Source organism: Lepisosteus oculatus, chromosome 21 (assembly GCF_040954835.1).
Source record: "Lepisosteus oculatus isolate fLepOcu1 chromosome 21, fLepOcu1.hap2, whole genome shotgun sequence".
Lineage (NCBI taxonomy): Eukaryota > Metazoa > Chordata > Actinopteri > Semionotiformes > Lepisosteidae > Lepisosteus > Lepisosteus oculatus.
In genome coordinates this window covers 9,624,051-9,645,249 of record NC_090716.1, presented here as the reverse complement: position 1 = coordinate 9,645,249, position 21,199 = coordinate 9,624,051, and the positions used below count along the sequence as shown (strand labels likewise).

General features: G+C 40.8%; 2 protein-coding genes across 6 annotated transcripts in view; both read right to left on the bottom strand.

Moving 5' to 3' along the window:
- The window catches only part of dennd5a (DENN/MADD domain containing 5A), a 58,581-nt gene extending 54,837 nt beyond the window's left edge, over positions 1–3,744 (bottom strand). For all 4 annotated transcript variants that reach the window (XM_069181881.1, XM_069181883.1, XM_069181882.1 and 1 more), the window contains exon 1: positions 3,437–3,744. In XM_069181881.1, coding sequence (XP_069037982.1) covers positions 3,437–3,536 — 100 coding nt within the window. In that variant the 5' untranslated portion in view covers positions 3,537–3,744. The remainder of the gene's footprint in view (positions 1–3,436) is intronic.
- Positions 3,745–5,783: 2,039 nt separating this feature from the next.
- tmem41b (transmembrane protein 41B) lies at positions 5,784–21,176 on the bottom strand. 2 transcript variants are annotated; one of them, XM_006642608.3, is made up of 7 exons: positions 20,913–21,176; positions 18,704–18,821; positions 18,130–18,258; positions 11,972–12,065; positions 11,112–11,216; positions 10,448–10,586; positions 5,784–9,033 (listed from the first exon to the last, which is right to left on the bottom strand). In XM_006642608.3, the coding sequence occupies exons 1-7, from the start codon at positions 21,010–21,012 to the stop codon at positions 8,864–8,866; spliced, it is 855 nt and encodes a 284-aa protein (XP_006642671.2). In that variant the 5' UTR covers positions 21,013–21,176; the 3' UTR covers positions 5,784–8,863. The 2 variants fall into 2 exon arrangements, with proteins under 2 accessions (XP_006642671.2, XP_015193683.1); XM_015338197.2 differs by lacking the exon at positions 20,913–21,176 and adding an exon at positions 20,482–20,854.
- Between the last annotated feature and the right edge of the window lie 23 nt (positions 21,177–21,199).

The following is a 21,199-nucleotide window of genomic DNA, read 5'->3' as shown; positions in this document are numbered from 1 at the left end:
ACAAAATTTCTGTTTTCTAATTCTACAGTAATCTTTGTCTACGAGGCGGATACTTTCTGATCTATGCAATATTCACAGAAATGGAAAAATGCATTCCCCCGCATCTATCCAGAATGATACATCACAGGGCTGGCGTTTTGCTCAGAGACACATCTGGCCACTGGACAGATACGAGTACAACCACATTCTGCGGACATCCAAGACCAGGGTATATTTAAGTGTGCACAATTAGTCGTCCCAGAATACAATGTAAAAGATTAGTTTTACACTATAACGTAGATTAAAGATAATGTAAACATCCACAGACTTGATTCGCTTTGCAGCTGCTTCAGGGAGATTTTCATTATCTAGGTACTCATTCGGATGGACGAGCCTTTTCTCAGTTCTTGATAAACAGTGAGTACAAGGCCTTTCCCACTTACCCCTCTCATGTAACCTCAGTAATTCAGAATAGATTAGCTATCAAAAGTTGCTTTCAGTGGCAGGCAGTGATTTGGCAGAAACACATGAGCAATTTCATTTTGTTTCCTGAACCTACTGCAAGTGACAAAGCCCAGGTAATAAAAGGTAACAGTACAGCGCCTCGTTCTGCCTTTGCAATGGCTCATCAGTGGGTGACGTGTGCAGGCTCTTTCATATACATCCACCGACGCATGTTTGATTCAGCACAACGGAGAACTAAAGAGAGCTGTCCTGCTTTTGTGAGAAAGAAAAATAAAGCACAGAATGCCCTTCTGTGGCCCTTGGGCGGGTACTGCAAGGTTCGTCTGCAAGGGAATGGAGCCCTGTTCTCTCCGCTCAGGATCAGCAGGTGTTGGAGAAGAGACACAGGCCCAGCTCTCGGCACTGCCGCCCTCAGCCTCAGAGCTTTCCCAATGCGGAGACTGTGGGAGGACTCTGGCACAATGCAGTCTCTTCGCGCATTAGCATGAGCGCCAGGCCAAGATGAATGAAACAGGCTCCCCATTCAGAGATCTGAATTGCACTGAGCACAGGCTACCTGCAAACCTTGCTCTGTAACTACATTAGCTATTAAATAACACTCAATAGGTCTGGCCTCCCCTCTTCCCCCGGGGCTTGGAAAAGCACTCGCAGACTTCCTGGAGCGCGCCGGAGATGCGATGACATCACCCTGCTCCTGGAGCCTGAAGCCTCAGTGTGCTCTACGTGTGAGCCCCCTAGAGACCGCCTCATGGCAGACAGCTCCTAGCCTCCTTTTGTTTTCCAATACTTCCTGCGCAATCTGTTCCCAACCCAACCATAGCAATGCATTATTTACAAAAATTAAACCCGAAGCGAAGGGGGGAAAGGGAACAACAGGTTCCATCAGGAGCACCACACATTAAAGTTTCAGAATGCTGATTTATAACAGTCTCTCCTCTAGCGGATTAAGATTTTTTACCCTTCATCACTATCGGCTCTGGGTCTCTTTAATTGTTTCATTAAAAAGCTATGAAAACAACGCCTAGGCTACAGCCTATGAAGACAGAATTAGCAGACTCCTGTGTGCACAGTTTGGCTCTGTTCAGTATTTGTCAAAGTGATCTACACCACACTGTTCATCTATTCCAAACTCAAACTAAACACCTTTACAAAATGCATTTCCTACAGTATATTTATGTCAACTTAGAGCAACAGAATCACATTAAAAAGGTCTTTCTCAATTCTTGATAAACAGTGAGTACAAGGTCTATCATACCTACCCCTTCTTGCCCACAGTGCAGTACCAGATGCCACTATCTAAGCAGAAGCTATCAATGGCAGGCAGTGATTTGACTCAAATAACCAGATAAAGCCCTCCACACCAACATTCAGAAGAAAGTATCCCTAAATGATATAACTGCTTGTCTTAAAGTCTACAAAAAGTCATTGCAAATTATTACTCCCTTATAACATATTTTAGGATTCTAAAGCATAGATCTCTTCCCCAGGCTCCTAAACAATCTTTGATCCTTGAGAGCTAAAAGATATTTGGAACTTTCATATACCAAATGAACTCAAAATCACTTTATTTAACTCCAAATTAAAGTTCACAAGTTAACTGTGTCAATGTATGAAACTGAGTCAATATATAACATTTCTTTAGAAACTGATGATATAATGGTTACCTAAATCTGTTGGATTGGAGATAGACAACCCTTAGAGAAGTAACAAAACAGTACCACATGTCAACTGTTATGTTGGGAAGATTGCAACAGAACGGGAAGGAAATATTTTTGTTATTTTTAATGACCCTTTAAAACCGTTGGCAGATACGATTTCAACATTTACTTTTATGAAGCCGTCATAAGCTGATCTGCAATACTGTAGAACAGAGAGAGAAGCTGAGTCCTTCGCTACATTGGCTGGTATTGTCAAACAGAGGCCGGCTGTACCGACAAGAAAACATTTACTCTGCACAAGGTACAAGAGGAAATGCTTTAACCACAGGAACTCTGCATTTTCTTTCAAACTGCAGCTTGAGATAGCATAAAATGAAAAACGTGAAAGATTCTTCAGCTGCACAGGCGTTGCACAGATACACCTCAAAATGATAATACACATGCCTTTTTAATCAGTTATTTTCTCTTTTATTTCAGTAACATGACATACGATAAAACAAACATTATTTGCGATGCTGCTATTAGCTACTTTTGCAATGATTGATTCGAGGTTACTTGTGTAAAGCGTGGACAGACATTGCCTAAATGCGCCTTTTCCAAGATTATGCACGCACCGTGTATGAAATAAGATGTTGGAGAATGAAATTGGAGAAACCTCTCGGAATGTACAGAATTACCACAGATGGGCAAACGGTCATTACAACACCACTCAGAGCGCAAGTCTGCATTCAATTTTAGCAGCACGTAAATACAGGGTGGCCTGTTGGTAGCATCATTCTTCTGGCAGTTTAATTTAGATAATGTGCGCCAAGAGATGTTTGTTATTCTGGGGATCTTCCGAAATACAAAAACCCGAACTGTGGTTATCGTACATCATCTCACAGAGGAGTCGGCGTGATTGTCTATTTCGCTTGTTCTCGTTGTGTGAATGCCCAGTAGTACACAGATTTAAAACGCGATGTAAAGATCTGATGTAAATCTAGTCGAAAAACACTCAAATTGTTTCTCAACTAATAATTTACTCTATAAGGTGTGTGATTAAAGATTCTAACGAAATCACCCTTAATAGATCGTAAGGAACCGATGTCTCTACTTTGTACCCTTGTGTTTTCACAACTCTGCACTGTTGTGATGCTTTAAAGAAATCCTGATTTATTTGTTGCGTGTTTGTATCTCACAAACATCTTCACACTGCTACTGTTAGGGGGATCCATTGGTCTTGTCTATGACTGATATCGAATAATTTAGATCTACATCCAACTCGGCTTTTTCTCCCAATAATAAAAATGGTCATTATATTACCTCCCTGTACGGCACAGGGCTACGACACTTACCGGACAGTTCGTCTGGTTCCAGCCCGGTTTCGGTGTCGAGTCCGCAGATGACAAAGTAGTCTGCGAATCGGCAGGAGTTCGAGCTGAAGCCGGTGGTCATTTTGAGACTGGTCCGGTGGTGCGCTTTTCCTCGCCTTTTCAGCTGATTGCATATCAGGGGACTGGGGAATCACCTCGCGCTGCCATTATGGATTCACCACTAAACCCCCAAAACCCAGAATCGAGAGCCGGGAGGCGCAGACGCAGTGCATTGTGGGGCCCCATCCAGCTGTTTTCAGCTGCCAGAGTGCCTCCTACCCCTGCTGCCACCGAGGTGGGACTGCGCCTGCGCCGAATGCTGAAGAAAAGGATGACGTTATGGTCTTAACCCTTCGGGTGCATGCGGTCATGCACTGGTTTACAATTCACTGGTTCAGTTCAGCTTTCGCCGCATGCATATACGCCAATGTCATTTTTTTCTCCTAATAATTACTATATGTGCTGCAACTGAGTGATGGTGTCACAGCACTATTACAAAAAAGTACAGCTGACTAATAGCCGGGGACTCCTAAATAAATTGAAACATTTATCTTGAAACCTTTAGGTTATTTTCTAATGGGACTTCTAGAATGCTTTGAAATCTAGCAGAGCACAACTGTAGAATTAGAAGAAATACAATTTTAAACTCTTTTTAAAGTACATTGAAGAACGTGGATCTTTGTGGTGTTGTAGTAAAAATATATTTAGTGGTGTGCACACCTTCCAACCTTAGAAACACAGGTCGCCATTAATGAATAAAAACGTTAGTGATGCTGGCAATATCCATGCACCCCTAACGCAATATCCACACAGCAAAAAGATGTGTAAATCTTTCCATTAACGATGAAGTGTTCTGTTTTTTTAAATTGGGCAGACGTGATGTTGTATGCAGAAAATACATGCACTGATAACACTCACATGCTACAAAGACCATGCATTAAAAAAATATAAAACATTTAACAGTTGTTTCTTGTTCAAAGTTGACAAGAAGAAACACATTACACAAAATAGGGCAAAAAAAACTCCCCCCCAGCACAGCACTGTAGGATAAAGTCCACCGAGGTCACAGTACTGAGGTTTTTATTAATGTAGTCCATTAAATGTGAAATATGCAGTACAGTATGTTCTGTACAAAGCCCAGGGGCCGTGAAATGTGGACAACTAGAAAAAGCAGCTAGTTCTTTAAGCCAAGGGTTCCCAATCCTAATATTTATTCCTGCCAGGCTAAGTTAATTGCAGCTTTAATTGAACTAGTAAGTTGCTTGATTTCAAATGTTTGCAAGTTTTTTGTACTATAAAGATTGATATTTTATATGCCTTTATGAAATGCAACAGTTAAAAGACAACCTTCAACGTATTTAAAAGCCAGTCAAAATGAATACTGTAATTTAGTCAGTTAAGGGTCCACGTGTGTAACAGAGCCGGGTTGGACTGGGAGCCCCTGTTCTTGGCAAAGCAGAAAATGTATGAAATGTTATCCATAAAAATATGTCTCACCGCCTTCCTACTGCCGGTGGAAATGAATTGCCTTGATCCCCCATTCCCACAAAATCCATGATAAATGTACTTCAATAAGCACTCGAAGGAAAAAATAGAAGTAAACAGGCTTTTGGAAGAATTCATTTTATCTTTGGCAAGTTCCCAAGGCCCTGCACTGTAATCCATGTTTGCAGCCTGCCCTTCATAAATTGCAAAATGCCTTAATTCACACTCACCTTGTTACCATCTTTGAAAGGTGAATACAAATGTAACATTCAGATGAATTCTTCTCAACACCTGTATTTCTGTTTTATGAAAGATCAGAATCTGGCATTCTTCTTTCATTTCTGTCTGAACTACTTGCCATGCAGGCAATGCAAACTTCAACATTTAATACTTCCCTTCAAATGACTTTGTTTTACCAAGTTTGTTTCAGCCTAGTGGGAAAATGGCAAGTGCAGAGCTGCATTGTCGGGCATTGTGCACGAGTCTCCATTCAGAGCCGCTCACGAAGAGCAGAGTGAGGAAGAAGAGACCGGCAGTTTTCCCTCCGATTGAGGAGAGACTGAGAAAACGGCTCAGTGGAACACAGCCTGCACTCAGAGTTAGAAGTGAAAAAACAACTTCAGTCGTGACTCCAGCCCCACATATCCATTCAGTTAATCACACTTTGGCTACTTTCCCCAGATGATTCGTGAAAAAAAAACAGTGGGGAGGAGGTTTCTTTTTATATAGAAGAACACAAGGGAACTTGTTCATCCTCTTTAACACAGATGTAGGTGCCCTGTGTCACAATCCCGGGTCTCTTGTAATAAAAGTATTTAAGTATTGACTCAATGAAGACAACAGCTTAAATTCCAAATGTGATTTTTATTAGTTTTTTTAATAAATATATGAATAATAAAACTTTTTTGTGACGTTGGGGAAAAAGACTTAATGAAAGCATTTATAAATATGGATCATACTGCATTACATATTTCAGGAGCACAATTTAATACTGTAGTTTACCGATGGACCTTTTTACACATGAACAGAACAGTGGACATATTCAATCATCTTGCTCACCACACGCCTGTACAGGAAACGAACTGAATATAAACTGAATATTGCAACCACTATTTAGAGATATATTCACCTGGTGTGTTTTACTATTCCTGACCTGCAAACATTTTTCTAATAGTACAAATATGTGTTATGAAGTATCCCATTTTAATTGATAGAGATCAAGCTCAGAAGGTTTGAAAAATGTTTTTTCAAAATCTACAAGAGTACGTAGAGGACAAAGATACTATGCAGATACTGATACAGTTGGGTGTAAAATGTCAACAAATTGTATAAGTTCTAGGTAACCAGCTAAATGATCCAGACCCTAAGAGTTCCAACAGTTTACGAGTAAATCGGAAAGGTTTCCCTTTTATAGTACAGCTTTGACATTTAAAATGTTGGCAAATATTTGTTACTCCATGAAAAGGCAGTTTCTCTTCTAACATGAACAAGCACCACCTAAACAGCCTCGACTGTTTCTTTCCAACATCTACTACAATTTAATATTGTGTGGTAGTTTAAGACAACACAATAAAGTCTGAATATCATAACTCCTTAGAAGAATCTCCAACTAAATTATAAAATAATTTTAAATTAAATTTGGATTCCATATATAAGCTATAAACTACATGATACTCTTATCAGGTTAATACCTACAGCAAAAAAAAAATGTTTTTTAATAGTCCTGCAACAAACACGTAAAACTGAAGAGTAACTGTGTTTACCAGATAATATTTCTATTACATTTTACCAAAATTTCTGTCCTTTGATGTAAATCTTTGAAACAAACTCTCCTTTACGTTGACAAAGACCAGAAAATAAACTCTGTAAGAAAAACTTTCAAAAAAGTGGTCTGGGGGACAGCAGTGGAAAATGAAACCAGACCACATTGCTGGGAAAAAGGCAATTCAGCACAGAGATCTTATCTTGGTATAATTAGAACCTGGCCTGTCAGGTTTGAGGAAGCAACAGTAACACCCCAGGTATGTGCTAATTGAAACCACCTCTTGTGGATTCTTTGTTACTTTCAGGAAGGGGGCAGTTTCAGCAGACAATCTAAAACACTTGTTGAAACCCAGAGAATTCACTTTAGTTCCACATTAACATTTGAATAGACCTCCACCCCATGAATTTGAATCTGGCAAGAAGCGTGACAGCCAATGTTTAAAAAAAAAACCCCACAAAGGTCTTTGAAATCATAACACATGGAGCGCACTTAAACACCCGACCATCAATTTGACTAATCTGGTAAATAATACAGTACGTCACATCATGGCAGAGCACAAAATAGCAAGAGATGAAACGTTGACAATGGGGTTTCCAAGAGCAGTGTGCAGGCCCTCTGAATGATACAGGGCTGAGAAGCAGGAAGTGCCAAGAGCTGAAGCACTTGGTTCTGAATTCTCTCAGAGCGGGTTACTGGACACAAAGCTCGGGGGAGCGAGCAAGAAGATGCTTCTGCGAACACAGTGACGCCCCAACAGGAAAACAGACCAGCACCCCTGGTCACGAAACGACTTGAGAAATATTGGAGAAGGAGGCCTTGGGAAACACTTCCGTGTGCGAGACGAACCCGCAGCTCATTTTAAAGTACCAGTATGTCAAAAAGGACTTTAACAGACACCTGCAAAGGACTCAAAGAAGAAACAGAAGAAAACAATCAGAGATCGAATACTAGGAGAAACAAAGGAGATTAACTCTCTCCTCAATTCCCTCTTTCTTCTCAGTAGCACATTATGTCAGACTGGGGTAACAACATCCAAAACCATTTCCATAATGCCCAGACAAATCCATTTCAAGATATGGCTTGTTCCCAGAGTAAACCCCAGAGCATGGGTTAGCTGTTAGGGTCCTAGACTCATTCAGAGCCTCGCAGGCTCAAGGCTCCAGTCAGTTACTTCCCCTGTGCTGTTCAGGCGGTAACCTGTGATGGAATCCAGTCATATCCAGGGAGAGGCCCATATTCGTGCTCTTCTATACTAAATCAGAACATACTCTGCACATGTAAGCCACTTTGACCTTCTTGCCACAGCAATAATGATCAGATCTTTTACCAGCTTGCCTGTTGCTATGATAACAGATTTCTGAGGAGGCTTGAGCAGTCTGTCTGTTAATTCTAGTCCACCTTCAAAAACTAAGACTTACTAGGGTGCTTGGGAAGAGAGATAGATTTTAATTTTCCAATTATGAGATGTATAATTACATCTTTAGTATAGGAAAGATTTGAATGAAAGTATGGATTTAAGAACAACAGTATGAATAAAAGAAGGTTCACCAAAAATGAATACCGATCTTCCTTTTGTTCTACCAGTGTTTCACACACAGCTGTCGATTAAGCAAACGAGTGCTTGCCACAGACTGATGATGGTAAAACGACTAATTTTAAAGATATTGCTTCCGTTTACTCAAATTTGTTGTTTTTTTTACAATCAAGTATGGACAAAAAGTCTCTGAAATAAATATTTAAAAATATCCCATTTAAAAAAAATCACATACAAAAGGTCTTCAGAGAGACCAATGCTTTGTGAAAAGACAAGAGGAGGCAGCGGAGGGGTGAGTGTCTGTTTAACCGGCAAAAATAAAAACATGAGTTTTATTCAAGCCACTAAACTGTCTGACTTTCTTTATTCACCGTGCGCTTGGCGGAGGTTTTCTTTTCCTCCCCAGCAGCTTCTAAACGCAGAGTCAATAAAGCAAGACTTTAAAAAAAGAACAGGTCTGGAGTCACCGAGAGAGCAGCCCCGTCCTTTGGGTGAACGCGAGGTTTCAGAACTGCGCGGCTCGTGGCGGCGGTGGAGACGGGTTTGCCTCACTGCCGGCCAGGAAGCTCCAGAGGGACCTGAGAGGTGAGCCGAGAGCTGACGGACAGGGTGATCCAGGGCCGGGCTACTCCAGCTTCTGCTGCAGCTTCTTCTGGAAGCAGACCGGAAGGATGGAGAGGACAGCCAGGACCCCCAGCACAGCCAGGGAGTTCCAGGACACAGCCTCCCCGGCAGTGGTGAGCTTGTACAGAGTCGTCCCGGCGTTTATCGCCACGAACGATGGAGGAGCCACTCCTGGAGCGAAACAGAGGGCAGATAATTAACATTTTATTTCACGCACTGCCTTTCAGAACCATCTCACCAAGCACTGTGTTCCTGGGAGGCTTGTTAAATTGAGTAAATATTTGAATACCCTTCCCTGCAGGATGGCCTGCAGATCTCTCCACAGAGTGCCCTCAAGGCCCAGAGTTTCCTTAAACAGATTGCTTGCTTAATTGAGTGATCAGTTCCAATCATTAGAAATAAGTGGAGAGTAAATACTAGAATAAGACAGAATGTTTGGATAACAACTGAGTCACGATTTAACATGATTTAAAAACCAAACATTAAAGTCAGGGTCTCTGTATAACCTTGGAAGAGAACTGCATAATCTTGGTGCATTGCAACAGAATGCATGCTGTTTAACGGAGCACAGTCTTATCTCAGAAATACAGAGCAACCCAGAGTCGACAGAATTTCTGGAAATGTGACAGAATAGCCCATTTTTAAATCGATCAAACAGGATGGACTTGAGGTTTGTTTAGTTCTTTATGTGCAACAACTGACAGGTCCAACCCGTGAGTACTTGCTCTTCTGTGGGAAATGTTAATCAAATCAGCTAAGAGAATTTAGTAACAACACGCGTTGCCGTAACCTGAATGATTAAATAATCAAGCTAAAACTTATTAAAAGGCATTTACTGCCACGAAAAGAACGATGGTCACCTTTGTCTTGATAAATATAAATATTTTAAGATTTGATTACTACTTTAATCCAATATGCTGGATTCCCCCAGTGTCCACTAGATGGAGCCATGCATTACTGTAAAAAACTACAGTAGCTACAACCTGAGCAAACTGTTTCTAAATATTCATGTCTTGCATTGACAAAATGAAACACAAATTAGCAGACTATAAATCTGGGAGTTAAACATGTAAAAATAAAGATCTTACTTTTTTTGGTTTTGTTCAAAACACTCCCTGTCTTCAGTGTCTAAGAATATAGCCTAACTTTCCAAATGAATCCGAGCATCCGAGAAAAAACACTACAGTACTGATAAAGCTGGAATGTTACACCATTTGTTCTTTTTAATATAAACCCACCCTTATTATAGTTACTGTTTCAATCAACGGGAACAAAAGCTGTGGTTTCTAATTTGATACAGCAGTCCTGGAGGGCTAGTGTTTGTTCTGGTTTTCAATACAACTCAGCACTTAATTCTTCACTGGACCAGTTATAGTACTGGTGCTTTAAAACCTGCAGAGACATTGGCCTCCAGGACCCAGGCTGAAGTCTACAGTGGACCCTTAGTACAGCGGTGGTTCTCAGCCCTGGTACAGAAGTCCCCCTGTCTCTCCTTGGGACCCATTGGCCTAGAGCACAGAACTAAAAGTTGATTAATTTAAGTCACAATAAAGCTCAGATTAAGCAACATGCACTCAGCTCTTACCAACAAATGTCCCCACAAAAAAGACTCCCAAAGGAACATTGATGACAGGTGAAGTGATGTTAATAAACCAGTTAGGAAGGAAAGGAGTGATTCTCAGGAAGATGATGTAATTAATAAGATGTTCTCTGTGCTTGTCAACCTGCAACAAAGAGAATAAGTACCCAAATAAGCAATTGCAGATGCAAAATTGGCAACTAACAAAGTGTTGTCAGTCACATGTTTTATATTCTTGCAACATTACGGGTCTAATGCAAAGTTTTTTCACCTTAGGCTACTAGTTTAAATTGAAAATCTAAAGTTTTAACATTTCAATACATTTTGACATAATTTACCCTAACGCTGGAATTTGGAAGCCGTTTCTGTATAATAAAAACCTCAGTAAACAGATGCAGGCTGCTCAGTGTGTGCAGTGCTGCTCTGCTGGGCCCCTGCATGATCCCATGTCATCTGAAAGCATGATGCTCTCCTTCTGCTCCGACCCCCATTAACCTGCTCTTAGCTGACTCATCCACTGAAATCACAGATTCAGGAGCAGCCAAGATTTCCTGGCAAGAAGCTCTAGCCTTTCAGTCTTTATCCAAAGCTTTAGAAAGCACATCTGTTTTGTAACATTTCAACTGGGAAAATAACTGGGAAAAAAACCAACAATTCCAGAAAATGTTACCTGCTGGGACCATTTAGTTGCCTTTTCCGTTAAATATTTGTAGACCACCGGTCTGCCCACCAGATACGACAGCATGTAACAGAAAGAGGCTCCGAGGCCTGAGCACTAGGAAGAGAAGAGTCAGGGCCACAGACGCACAGACAAGGTATTAATTACTGTTAATCATGTAAATCACTGAACACAGAAATCAGCTGCAAGAATTTCATGTGCCGACCTGAAATCGCTTCAGAAGCGGGAGTGGTTGAAGGAAACGACTCCACTGCACCTCGACATAAGCTTAATCACTACTTTACGAGCTTCACTGTAATTAATTTCAATGAAAACCAACATCTCCAATACGTGGGTTTTGATGGAAGTATTTGTTCTTCAGAGACCCCAAATCAAATAGTACATTAATATTCACTGCATACACTATCCCTTGTATATCTTAATAAACAAGCTTAAAATGCTAGGACACTCAATTTTGCACATTACTTTTTTAAAAATTTAGAATTGCCAGTTACTGATTGGGAGTAGCCAATAACTAATAATAGCTCATCCAGCTCTCAGGCCAGTGCTTTTACCAGCTAGGCCACTTGAGAGTTCCCTTAGGTTTAACCCTTCTTTCACCGAGAAATTCTGTGTAAAGATGGTCAGTTCAGAATCGTTATATACTTACCCTTTAATGTTTTAAACAAAACAGCTATAAGCATTAGAAGAACACAATTTACATTTGACTCACCCACTGGATTATTTGTATAAACAGTGTTTATAAATCACTGGCCTTTCACAAAACTGCACACAAGTGAACATCTGCAGACATCCATAACTGAGATTTAAAAAGCAGGTGAAGGGGGTTTAATGCCTGCTGCGCCACTTACCAGGCAAACCAGAAACAGAGCCAGTGGGAATGGGTAGAGGTATCCCGACAGGATGCTCAGGAAAATAGATCCTGGAATAGCAAATGTCTGGAGGCTGAGGCAGCAAAGTCAAGGCAACAGCTCAAAAACAGCAGAAATGCATGATTCCTGGACAACTGCTTGCAACAGAAGGAAAGCGTTCGTGCCATGAATGCAGCTCGGCCCACACCAGGACTCGAGCGTGACTTCGTGTCACAGCGCCACCCCTGAGGCGTGAACTAAAAGGGCAAGTCTCAGGCGGCTCCGTCTGTAACGGGCTCAGCGCCTGCCTGTTGAGAAGCATTCTCACTCTCTCACTACTTACTCCCAGGGCCCGTCTCCACCCCCGCGGCCATCGGTCTCCGTCTCCTGTCTCACCCCGCTTCACACATCATTTCTCAGCTTAGGTCTGGCTCCCTAATCAAACAAACATCACAAGCTCATTACCCCTAAACAGCTCTTAAACAGCTCGAGAGCAATTACCCCGTTTTATAACTGTGGCAGGTGACATTTTACCTTGTGAACAAAACTCGCTTTGTAGGTTGTGTATGAAGAAGGTCCTCTCCTACATGTAAAGCACTTCACAAATACAGTACTCAGAACTATTATTAATAAAGGAACAAGCAAAGGTTTATTCCATGCTGAAAAGTGAAGAAAAGAAACAACGTTTCGCCTGTGGAGTCTTCACTTGTTCCTTTGCAGCCTACACATGCTGATGCAGCTCCCTACTTGTATTATTAAATAACTACTAACTACAGATATCATAGTAATTCAGAACTCTCTAAGATTTGTTTGTCAGCTGTGGGCTGTATGATTATTTTGGACAACTGTGATTAAAAATGCCATGAGCTATTGTTATATAGACAGTATATTTTTAACAATATATTTTAACGTGCTTCATTGGTCACTTCAACACTTAATAGTGTCAGATTCAGAGGTCAACTATATGACTTCTGTTTTAAACGTCAAAGAAGTTTTAAAAAATTCAGCAATGCACCTGTAGACCTATACAAAATATAGACTCTGTGCTTCGAATGGAAATTCATTAGACTGACTCCAAGCCCTTCTTCAGACACAATGGGCAGGTCGTTAGTATAAAATTAACAAATAAGCTACTGGGAAATGCAATTAGATTAACAGTGAGAAACAACTTCCAGCAACTCCCAGGCTAAGCATCTCAGCCAAGGGTGTAACAATCAGAATTAATGAAAGCGTAATTCACGCGAAGAATAAATTTGGTTGTCTACAACTAATCAACCAGAAAAAAAAAGACTAGCCAAGCACTTGAATTACACCTTCAATACGACTACAGGATGTCTGTCACCAAATGAAAATATATTATCGCAATTGAAAATACCACAGTTTGGAAGCATATAATTAAAGACTGGGGACAGAAAGAAGAATATTGAAATGGGATATAAAATAAGACTGTTATATAGCCAAAGTACTATACTTAACACCGTTAGCTGAACATGTGAGAATTGTCATCACCAGGTGGCACTATGTAGCTGAAGAAAGGAAGCACGCCTGTTCTGATGGAAAACGCAACAGAATAAAACTATTAGGAAACAATCATGATTAATTTATTTCTTCTTTTAAAAAATCCCTTTCAAAAAATATTTTTTATCTTCAACTTGGTGTGCTAGGTTATTTAAGACTGAGATAAAAAGTGTGATTACTGGAATTAGATGCACATCTTCTGGGCTTTTATAAAAAGAAAAGTGGCCTGTTCTCAGCTAAATATTTTATCATATTTTAATAATTCAAATGCAATAACTTAAAACAAACATACCAAAGATCAATTTGACATCATCCTGCAGGAATTGAAATGGTCACCACTAAGAAAATAAAACCTTCCGATAAAATAATTGAGAGGCAAATGCTCTCACAATAATTACCGATTTCCATTTTTTCTAAACATGATGGAACAGGCTGCCTTCAAGAAGTTCATATCTAGTGTAAAAAATCAGATCACATTCAGACAACGTCATTTGGGACTAAACTACATTTACTGTATTTGAATAATGTGGTTCAGTTATTTTCAACAGACTTCTGTGCTGATGATCAAGGGGTACAGTTGTCATTTATCGACTTATTTTGAACTAACTAGCATTACACAGGAAAGATGAGTGAGTACATCCCCAATACCAACCTTGAGACTGTCACACAAAACAGGCAATCACAGCTACAGTCACAAGTCTGCCCACAATTAATCAACTACAACCAACTGTAGTACACAGTACTCTGCAGAGATATACTGTGTTCTTTTGTGATACAGGTCCCATTTTAGCAGAAATCAGGCCCAGTTTTTTTCATAGCCTGTTTGCTGCAGCCTCTGGTCGTGTCACAGATTGTGAGGTTACAGCACAATCTTTTGACTTCTTTAAATTGAGCTGGTCACTGCAGGCTTTGCCAGCAGGGTCAGTCTCATTCATTCATCCCATTGGCCTCTCATGAGAAAGGGCAGGTCATGGGGAATGGGAAATAAAGACTTCCTCGTAATTCCAATCACAGGCTTCCTCACTTCAATCTTTGACTGAACATTTAACACCCCAAAAAGGGACTACTTTTCTGATCCAGAATTTACAGCTATGGAACACGGCTATGCAGCAGTCATCTCCACAGTGCTTTCCATTACATTCTGTGGAAAAACCACCCCGGATCCAGCTCTTAATTTCAAAGCAGCATGTCATGATGTATTATCAAGAGCAGACGCTATCCAAAATGTGATAAAGGTGTGAAGTGCAGAAACAATGTTCTCCCGACCTCTTAAAGATAATGTGCATGCTTCTCAGAAGTGCTGCCAGTGATTGTGAATCTGCAAATCGTGTTCACAATTTCATTTACCAGTTCCTGGTTCAATATACCTGGATGCACTTTTACGGAGCGATGTTCAATGAATTTATTATCATTTCAAATTATTCTGCTTAATGCAAATGATCTTTGCCAATAATAGATTTAGTTACACATCCATTTTGATGCATAACTGCACTGCACATATAAACCGCTTGCTTCATGGCTTTATCACATTGATTTTTATGATTCATTTAAATTAAGGTTCAAAATGCGCAGTTAAACTGCAATAAACTGAAATCATTTTAAAATGTCTTTTTTAATTCAATTGATCTTAGCCTTAACAAAAACATCTTTCTGCTGTCTCGTGTGCACAGAATTACCCATGATTACATTTTTAACAAGGATGTGTTTTTTTTAAGCAGGCCAGATACCAAAACCAAATCTACTAGTTACCAACATGTCCCCAAGGCCCTCCTTTTGGAACGGAATTTTTTTCAGCCTCCATCTACAGTTTTGTGGGGAGAGTTCTAGAAACTGCACTAAATCCCTCAGTTACAAAAACTACTGATGAACCTCTGAAGTTAATTTTCGGTTCAGTAGCTCTTTGCAAAGAGATTATCTCACAACGAAAGGGGGTTCCACTAATCTTCTCTTTGCATCATGCAATTGGTTAACTCAGCACCACACTGGCATTCACAAAAGAACAAAAGGCTCTGAGCTTTACCCATCCCCCACAGTGCTCCCCCCAGCCTTTCTTAAATCACATCTCCTGCTGAGCTGCTCTTCTCACTAATGGCCCCAAGGCTAGCATCTCCCCACTTCACGAAGTCACAGCCTCTTGTCTTGTCGTCCACTGCTAACATCAGCCAATCTTCCAGCTACTTCTTCGTCTGTCACAGTACTCAACTCAAATCAAATCCTGCCTTCCCTCTTCTTCATAAGTCTTCATAAATCCTAAAATCTTCACTTCCTTTGTAAATCCTAGTCAGAAAATGTTCGGTTTAGTTATAGCTTTCATTGTGCATCCTGCAGTAAATGGACTTCTATTAGAGGAGAACACTGGTGAAAACAAACACAGCTAAGTGACTGTTTCCTGTACAAGGTTATCAGATTAATGCAAAGATAATGCAATATGGGCAGAATGAGATGTGTGCATGTGTACATGTCTTGTTGCATGGCTAGAAATATTGTTTGTTTTTAAACGTGTATTTATTTTATGTTGAGTTGTGTTTTTTTTTAAGTTTTTATAATGATGCCAAAGACAAATTTCCACCCTTTTGGATGGACAACAATGTTATATAAAGATAAAGAAGCTAAAATCTGAAGAAAAAAATATTTGCTCAAAGATGTGAAAATCATCTTTTTTTATTAAGAGGAAGAAATCTCCCCTTAAGTAGAGAATTAAGATAAAAAAACAATATGTTTAAATGTCATGTCATTTGCCAAACCGCTCTATACCACATGGTGTTGCAGGAAGCCGGAGCCTACCCGGCAAGCAACGAGCACAAGGCAGGGTACACCCTGGACAGGGCGCCAGTCCATCACAGGGCCAGTGCAAGCCACTCATACATGGGGACAATTTGGAGGTCACTGTAAAGGCCGAGGGGGGAAATTTGGCCCTGACAGCGGGGTAACTCCCTACTCTCCCTACCGAGAAACGCCCGGGGATCTTTAATGACCACAGAGAGTCAGGACCTCGGTTTAACGTCTCATCTGAAAGACACCGCCCACTACAGTATAGTGTCCCCACCACTATACCAGGGCACTAGGGCACACACAGACCGCAGGGTGGGCGCCCCCCACTGGTCCCACTAACACCACTTCCAGCAGCAACCATAGCTTCTCAGGAGGTCACACATCTGGGTACTGACCAGGATCAACCCTGCTTAGCTTCAGTGGGCAGAAGAAGGCTCCACGGCCGAAACGTTGTTTTCTCTTTCTTCTTTTTTTCAGCATGGAATAAACCTATTACTTGTTCCTTTGCAGCCTACGCATGCTGACGCAGCTACCCACCTGAATTATTATTATTATTATTATCATCTGTCTGGCATTTTATTAAAAACAACTTTCTCTGGTGCTCATTTACTCCAGAGTGCAACCCACTAATACACACAACCATCTCCATTTGCTGGGTGTCTGAGATTAAGTCATAGTGCCGTGAATTTATACATTCAGAAATTAAGCTAATTCAGCAGAGAATCCATAATCACACAATTTAAAAAGTCTCACTTTCTATTCAGAAACAATCTCGTACTGAAACAACAAGTACAAATGCTGCAACCTCTAAGTCACACTCTGTACTGCGTTTCTATTGTGTCCACTAGTGTCCTTATTACAGTGGGAGTCAAGGCCACGCTGCACTCCTACACACGGGCAGCCAGGCTGAGAACAACTTGTTTCTTCGAGTAGAGCCTCAGATGGTATCTCACTGCCTTCCTGTTAGTTGTGGAACAGTGGCACTGCATATCTTAGTAACCACCCTGTAAATGTTTAGCCAGATAAACTAGATGATTGATCTAACAGACTTTAAAACAGCTTTTTAACTCAGGCAGGTAAAGTCCATCTCTGAGGCTAGTGACTCATTGGGTCAGAGTTTTTCCTGGGTTCTGCTGCTTTAAACCGGCCAAGAATACATGACCCCCTAAGGAATGGGATGCTGGTCCATCACAAAGTTCCCCTCAGCAATTTACCTGGATAAATTGCTGAAAATTGCTGGGAAAAACTAAGGTTGCTGCTGGAAGAGGTGTTAGTGGGGCCAACAGGGGGCGCTCACCCTGCTGCTCATGTGGGTCCTAATGCCCCAGTGTAGTGACGGGGACACTATACTGTAAACAGGCGCCGTCCTTCGGATGAGACGTAAAACCGAGGTCCTGACTCTCTGTGGTCATTAAAAATCCCAGGGTGTTTCTTGAAAAGAGTAGGGGTGTAACCCCGGCATCGTGGCCAAATTTCCCCATCGGCTGTTATCAATCATGGCCTCCTAACAATCCCCCTCTGTGAATTGGCTTCATTACTCTGCTCTCCTCCCCACTGATAGCTGATGTGTGGTGAGCGTTCTGGCGCACTATGGCTGCCGTCGCATCATCCAGGTGGATGCTGCACATTGGTGGTGGTGGAGGGGAGTCCCCATTACCTGTAAAGCGCTTTGAGTGGAGTGTCCAGAAAAAGCGCTATATAAGTGTAAGCAATTATTATTATTATTATTATTATTATTAAATTGGAGCAACTAGGAGAAAGCAGGTTGGTCAAGGGTTTAAGAAACGGGGACTGAGCTGAAGCTCAAAGACCTAACCACTTGTCTAAGGGGCCTCTTACTTTATTGTTAACTTTCTGACAAAGGATACAAGACATAAGTGGCGAAATATGCTACCAGCACTTGAGTGTAGTAGGTGTCTTTGTATTTTGACAGCACTGTTCCTAGTGCTTTAGCGTCATCCATGTCTTTGGGGATTTTCATCTTCTCCCGCTCATCACTGTTGAGGAAAGAGAAAAGAAATCTGCCTCTGCAGCTCACAATAACCATGTAAAAAGGATTTTCAAATGAGCACAAAACATTGGTATTGTTTGCCTTGCTCCTAAACCCTTTTTGGTGCATAAGCAGGATAACACACAGGTGTCAGAGCCAAAATAATCCAACAGGACATCAACACACGTTAAATTACAGCCTCATGAGAAAAGGCAACTTGCTGAAAAGTGATTCTGTAACAATCTACCAGAATTTTAATGATGTATGTTGCTGCATATACTCTAAATTAGATTTTTTTTAATACTGCTTTTTGATATCTGTTCTCCAAAGATCTGTCCCATGCTCACACTGAATTTATTTAATTTTAATAGTGTAAAAAAAGACATTCAACACATGGAACTTTAGACTATGCAGAAAGTCATCCATTAAAAAGAGGAAGGAAAGAATCTTACTCGCTCAGTTCCGGGAAATTCTGGTACACCATGTACATGACTGAGGCAGCACACAGGAAGATGGACACTAAGATAAGGAGGGACATGCGGGCTGACCCCCCTTTAGAAGACAATTGTCCTGGAGAGAAAGAGACCTTATTAGAAGTAGTTCAGGTGGGTAGCTGCGTCAGCATGCGTAGGCTGTAAAGGAACAAGTAATTGGTTTATTCCATGCTGAAAAAAAGAAGAAAGAGAACACAACGTTTCGGCCGTGGAGCCCTCTTCAGCCTTCTTCCACACCTGAAGAATTTGTTCCAAATCTCATCTTAAAAGCATTATGCTTTCTTCAACTTCAGAAGCACAACACTCAGGGGAATATTACAATGAATTCATAAAATACCCACAACAACAACATCCTGTCCCTTCACTTTTTCTTATCACTGTGCGATTTTCCCAGCATAGGAGAACATCCTGAGCCAAACGGATACGCTACATTGTACGAAAAATCATCTTGTGACTTTGCAGTGATTAAAAGCTTGTTGCATACACAGTGATGTGTTGACTGTTGGGAAGCACTAACGATTTATCCAGATCTTGGCAAACATATGCAGAGACCCAAAAACAGGACTGTCCAGTTTTAAGGGGTGGCCTGACAGGTTGCTTCCAAATAGCAACAACAACTACATTTTCTGACAAAACTGGGCATCAGAGACATGATTATAGCAACCAAGCTCACCCACAATGGAATGGCCATGACTCAACATCACTGTACTTTGTGACTGCAGTGACTTCGAAAGCAATTATAGTAATACAGATGCTGAAAAAGGATGATGTTCTCAGACGAGCCCAATTGTTTACACATGCTGAAATCATCCTGGACAGCCACAACTTCCAGAATAATTTTAATGTAACGTTTGTTTTGGGGCGGCGCTCCGAAAGTATTTCAGCAGGCTTATACTTTGTGTTTTCTAGAGTTATTTAAAATAAAACAATATAAATGGTAAACATGTATTACAAGAATAAACACAGTGCCCTTCAGATAAAAACTGTAAAGAACCTTGAACCAAATAATTGCATGTGTGCTTCTGCACAGCGCGCTGTATAGAAACGCAACAGCTTACTGAGCTTTGCATCACCTGCTCTCACCTTTGGGAGTCATTAACATGTTGTCACCAGAGGACACCAACAGCTCACTCCAGCATTAATGGTACAGTAAATGAGTGAAGTTATTTAAAAGCACAATTTGGGACCACTGTAGAACAACTGTGCTTCTGACTGTTTGTGTCTGCCCCAGCCGGCAGGTTCCACAAGTAATATGTCCTTTATAGATTTAACAAAAAACAGACATTCAAAAATAGTTTCCCTCTATACTATCACAAGACAAAATACCCTTTATCGTCAGCTGCAGCTAATGGATATCTCCTACACTTCTGTTATATCACATGTTTAGGATGACTGCAGACCAATGGAATCAAAGCTGTGTTGCTTCATTTCCTATTACCACATTCATTAATTACGTTATTACATTATTTCCTTTTCGTGCTGATAATGATACATTTATCTACTGCATGTGAGTCCGACGTTTAGACCTAACTCTTATCAGTTTTCTCAGCATATAACTATAAAGGTTTATACTCGAACATTTCTTTAAATTATAACAGCGTGCGTTTCCCAACAGAGCCTTTGCCCCCTACCAGATATCTAACTCAACTACAGTAACTACCGTCATCTAAACCAACAGTTCCTTCACGACATAACCATTAAACAATATCATCGGTTACTGGGAGATGAAAGCTCACCTGCTTGACGTGAAAAACGAGTGACTTTTTTCGGTCTTGGTGTACATTTTGCCAGAAGTGAATAAATACAGAGCAGTAAGCATTTTTCTATTCAACACTATACTAGAACAAATATCTGTTACTACAAAAAACTCGATTTAGGACTATGATGTAATCTCGCAACCTCTCGATTTACGCTGAAAACGTCTGGTTAAGCGCCCAGATAAATAAATACAAAATCCCACGTTTCCCTTGGGTTCTACAGTGTAAACCATGAAGTTGAAAAAACATAAGACATGCAGCATATGGAAATTGATTAGGATTTGATAAATGTTAATCGCCTTATGTCCGAAATGTGAATATCGTAACACTATACAGAAATGACTTTGAAAACGCGCATTTTCAAATGCTAACCGAATTACACTGTGAACTGTCCCTCTCTATTTCACTACCTTTAATGGTTTCTCCCTGTTTTTCTTTTCTTTCTTCATCCAATGATGATTCTGGCGAATTGCCGTCCATCTCTGGCTTGTCTCTTCGCTTCTTGGCCATTTTCGGCTAAGGAAAAAGCACACTACGACTTAGGAAGCTTTGAATTTTCTTTTCTAAATCAGGTTTCCAGCGAGGCGTGTTAAAAAAAAAACCAATTTCTCTCTATGAAGTTCAGCCCGGCTCCTGACCGGTGACAGATCAGTGACCTTTTACCTTTCGCACTGTCATCAGCAATCTTTCAGATCGA

Bases quoted from the DNA above. Each gene is read 5' to 3' on its own strand.
- tmem41b (XM_006642608.3), bottom strand. From the start codon at position 21,012: ATGGCCAAGAAGCGAAGAGACAAGCCAGAGATGGACGGCAATTCGCCA. The intron at 18,259-18,703 runs GTAAGATTCTTT...TTTCCTCAACAG, and splicing joins AATTTCCCGGAACTGAGCGA to TGATGAGCGGGAGAAGATGA. The intron at 12,066-18,129 runs GTATCCTTTGTC...TTGCTGCCTCAG, and splicing joins TATTTCGCCACTTATGTCTT to CCTCCAGACATTTGCTATTC.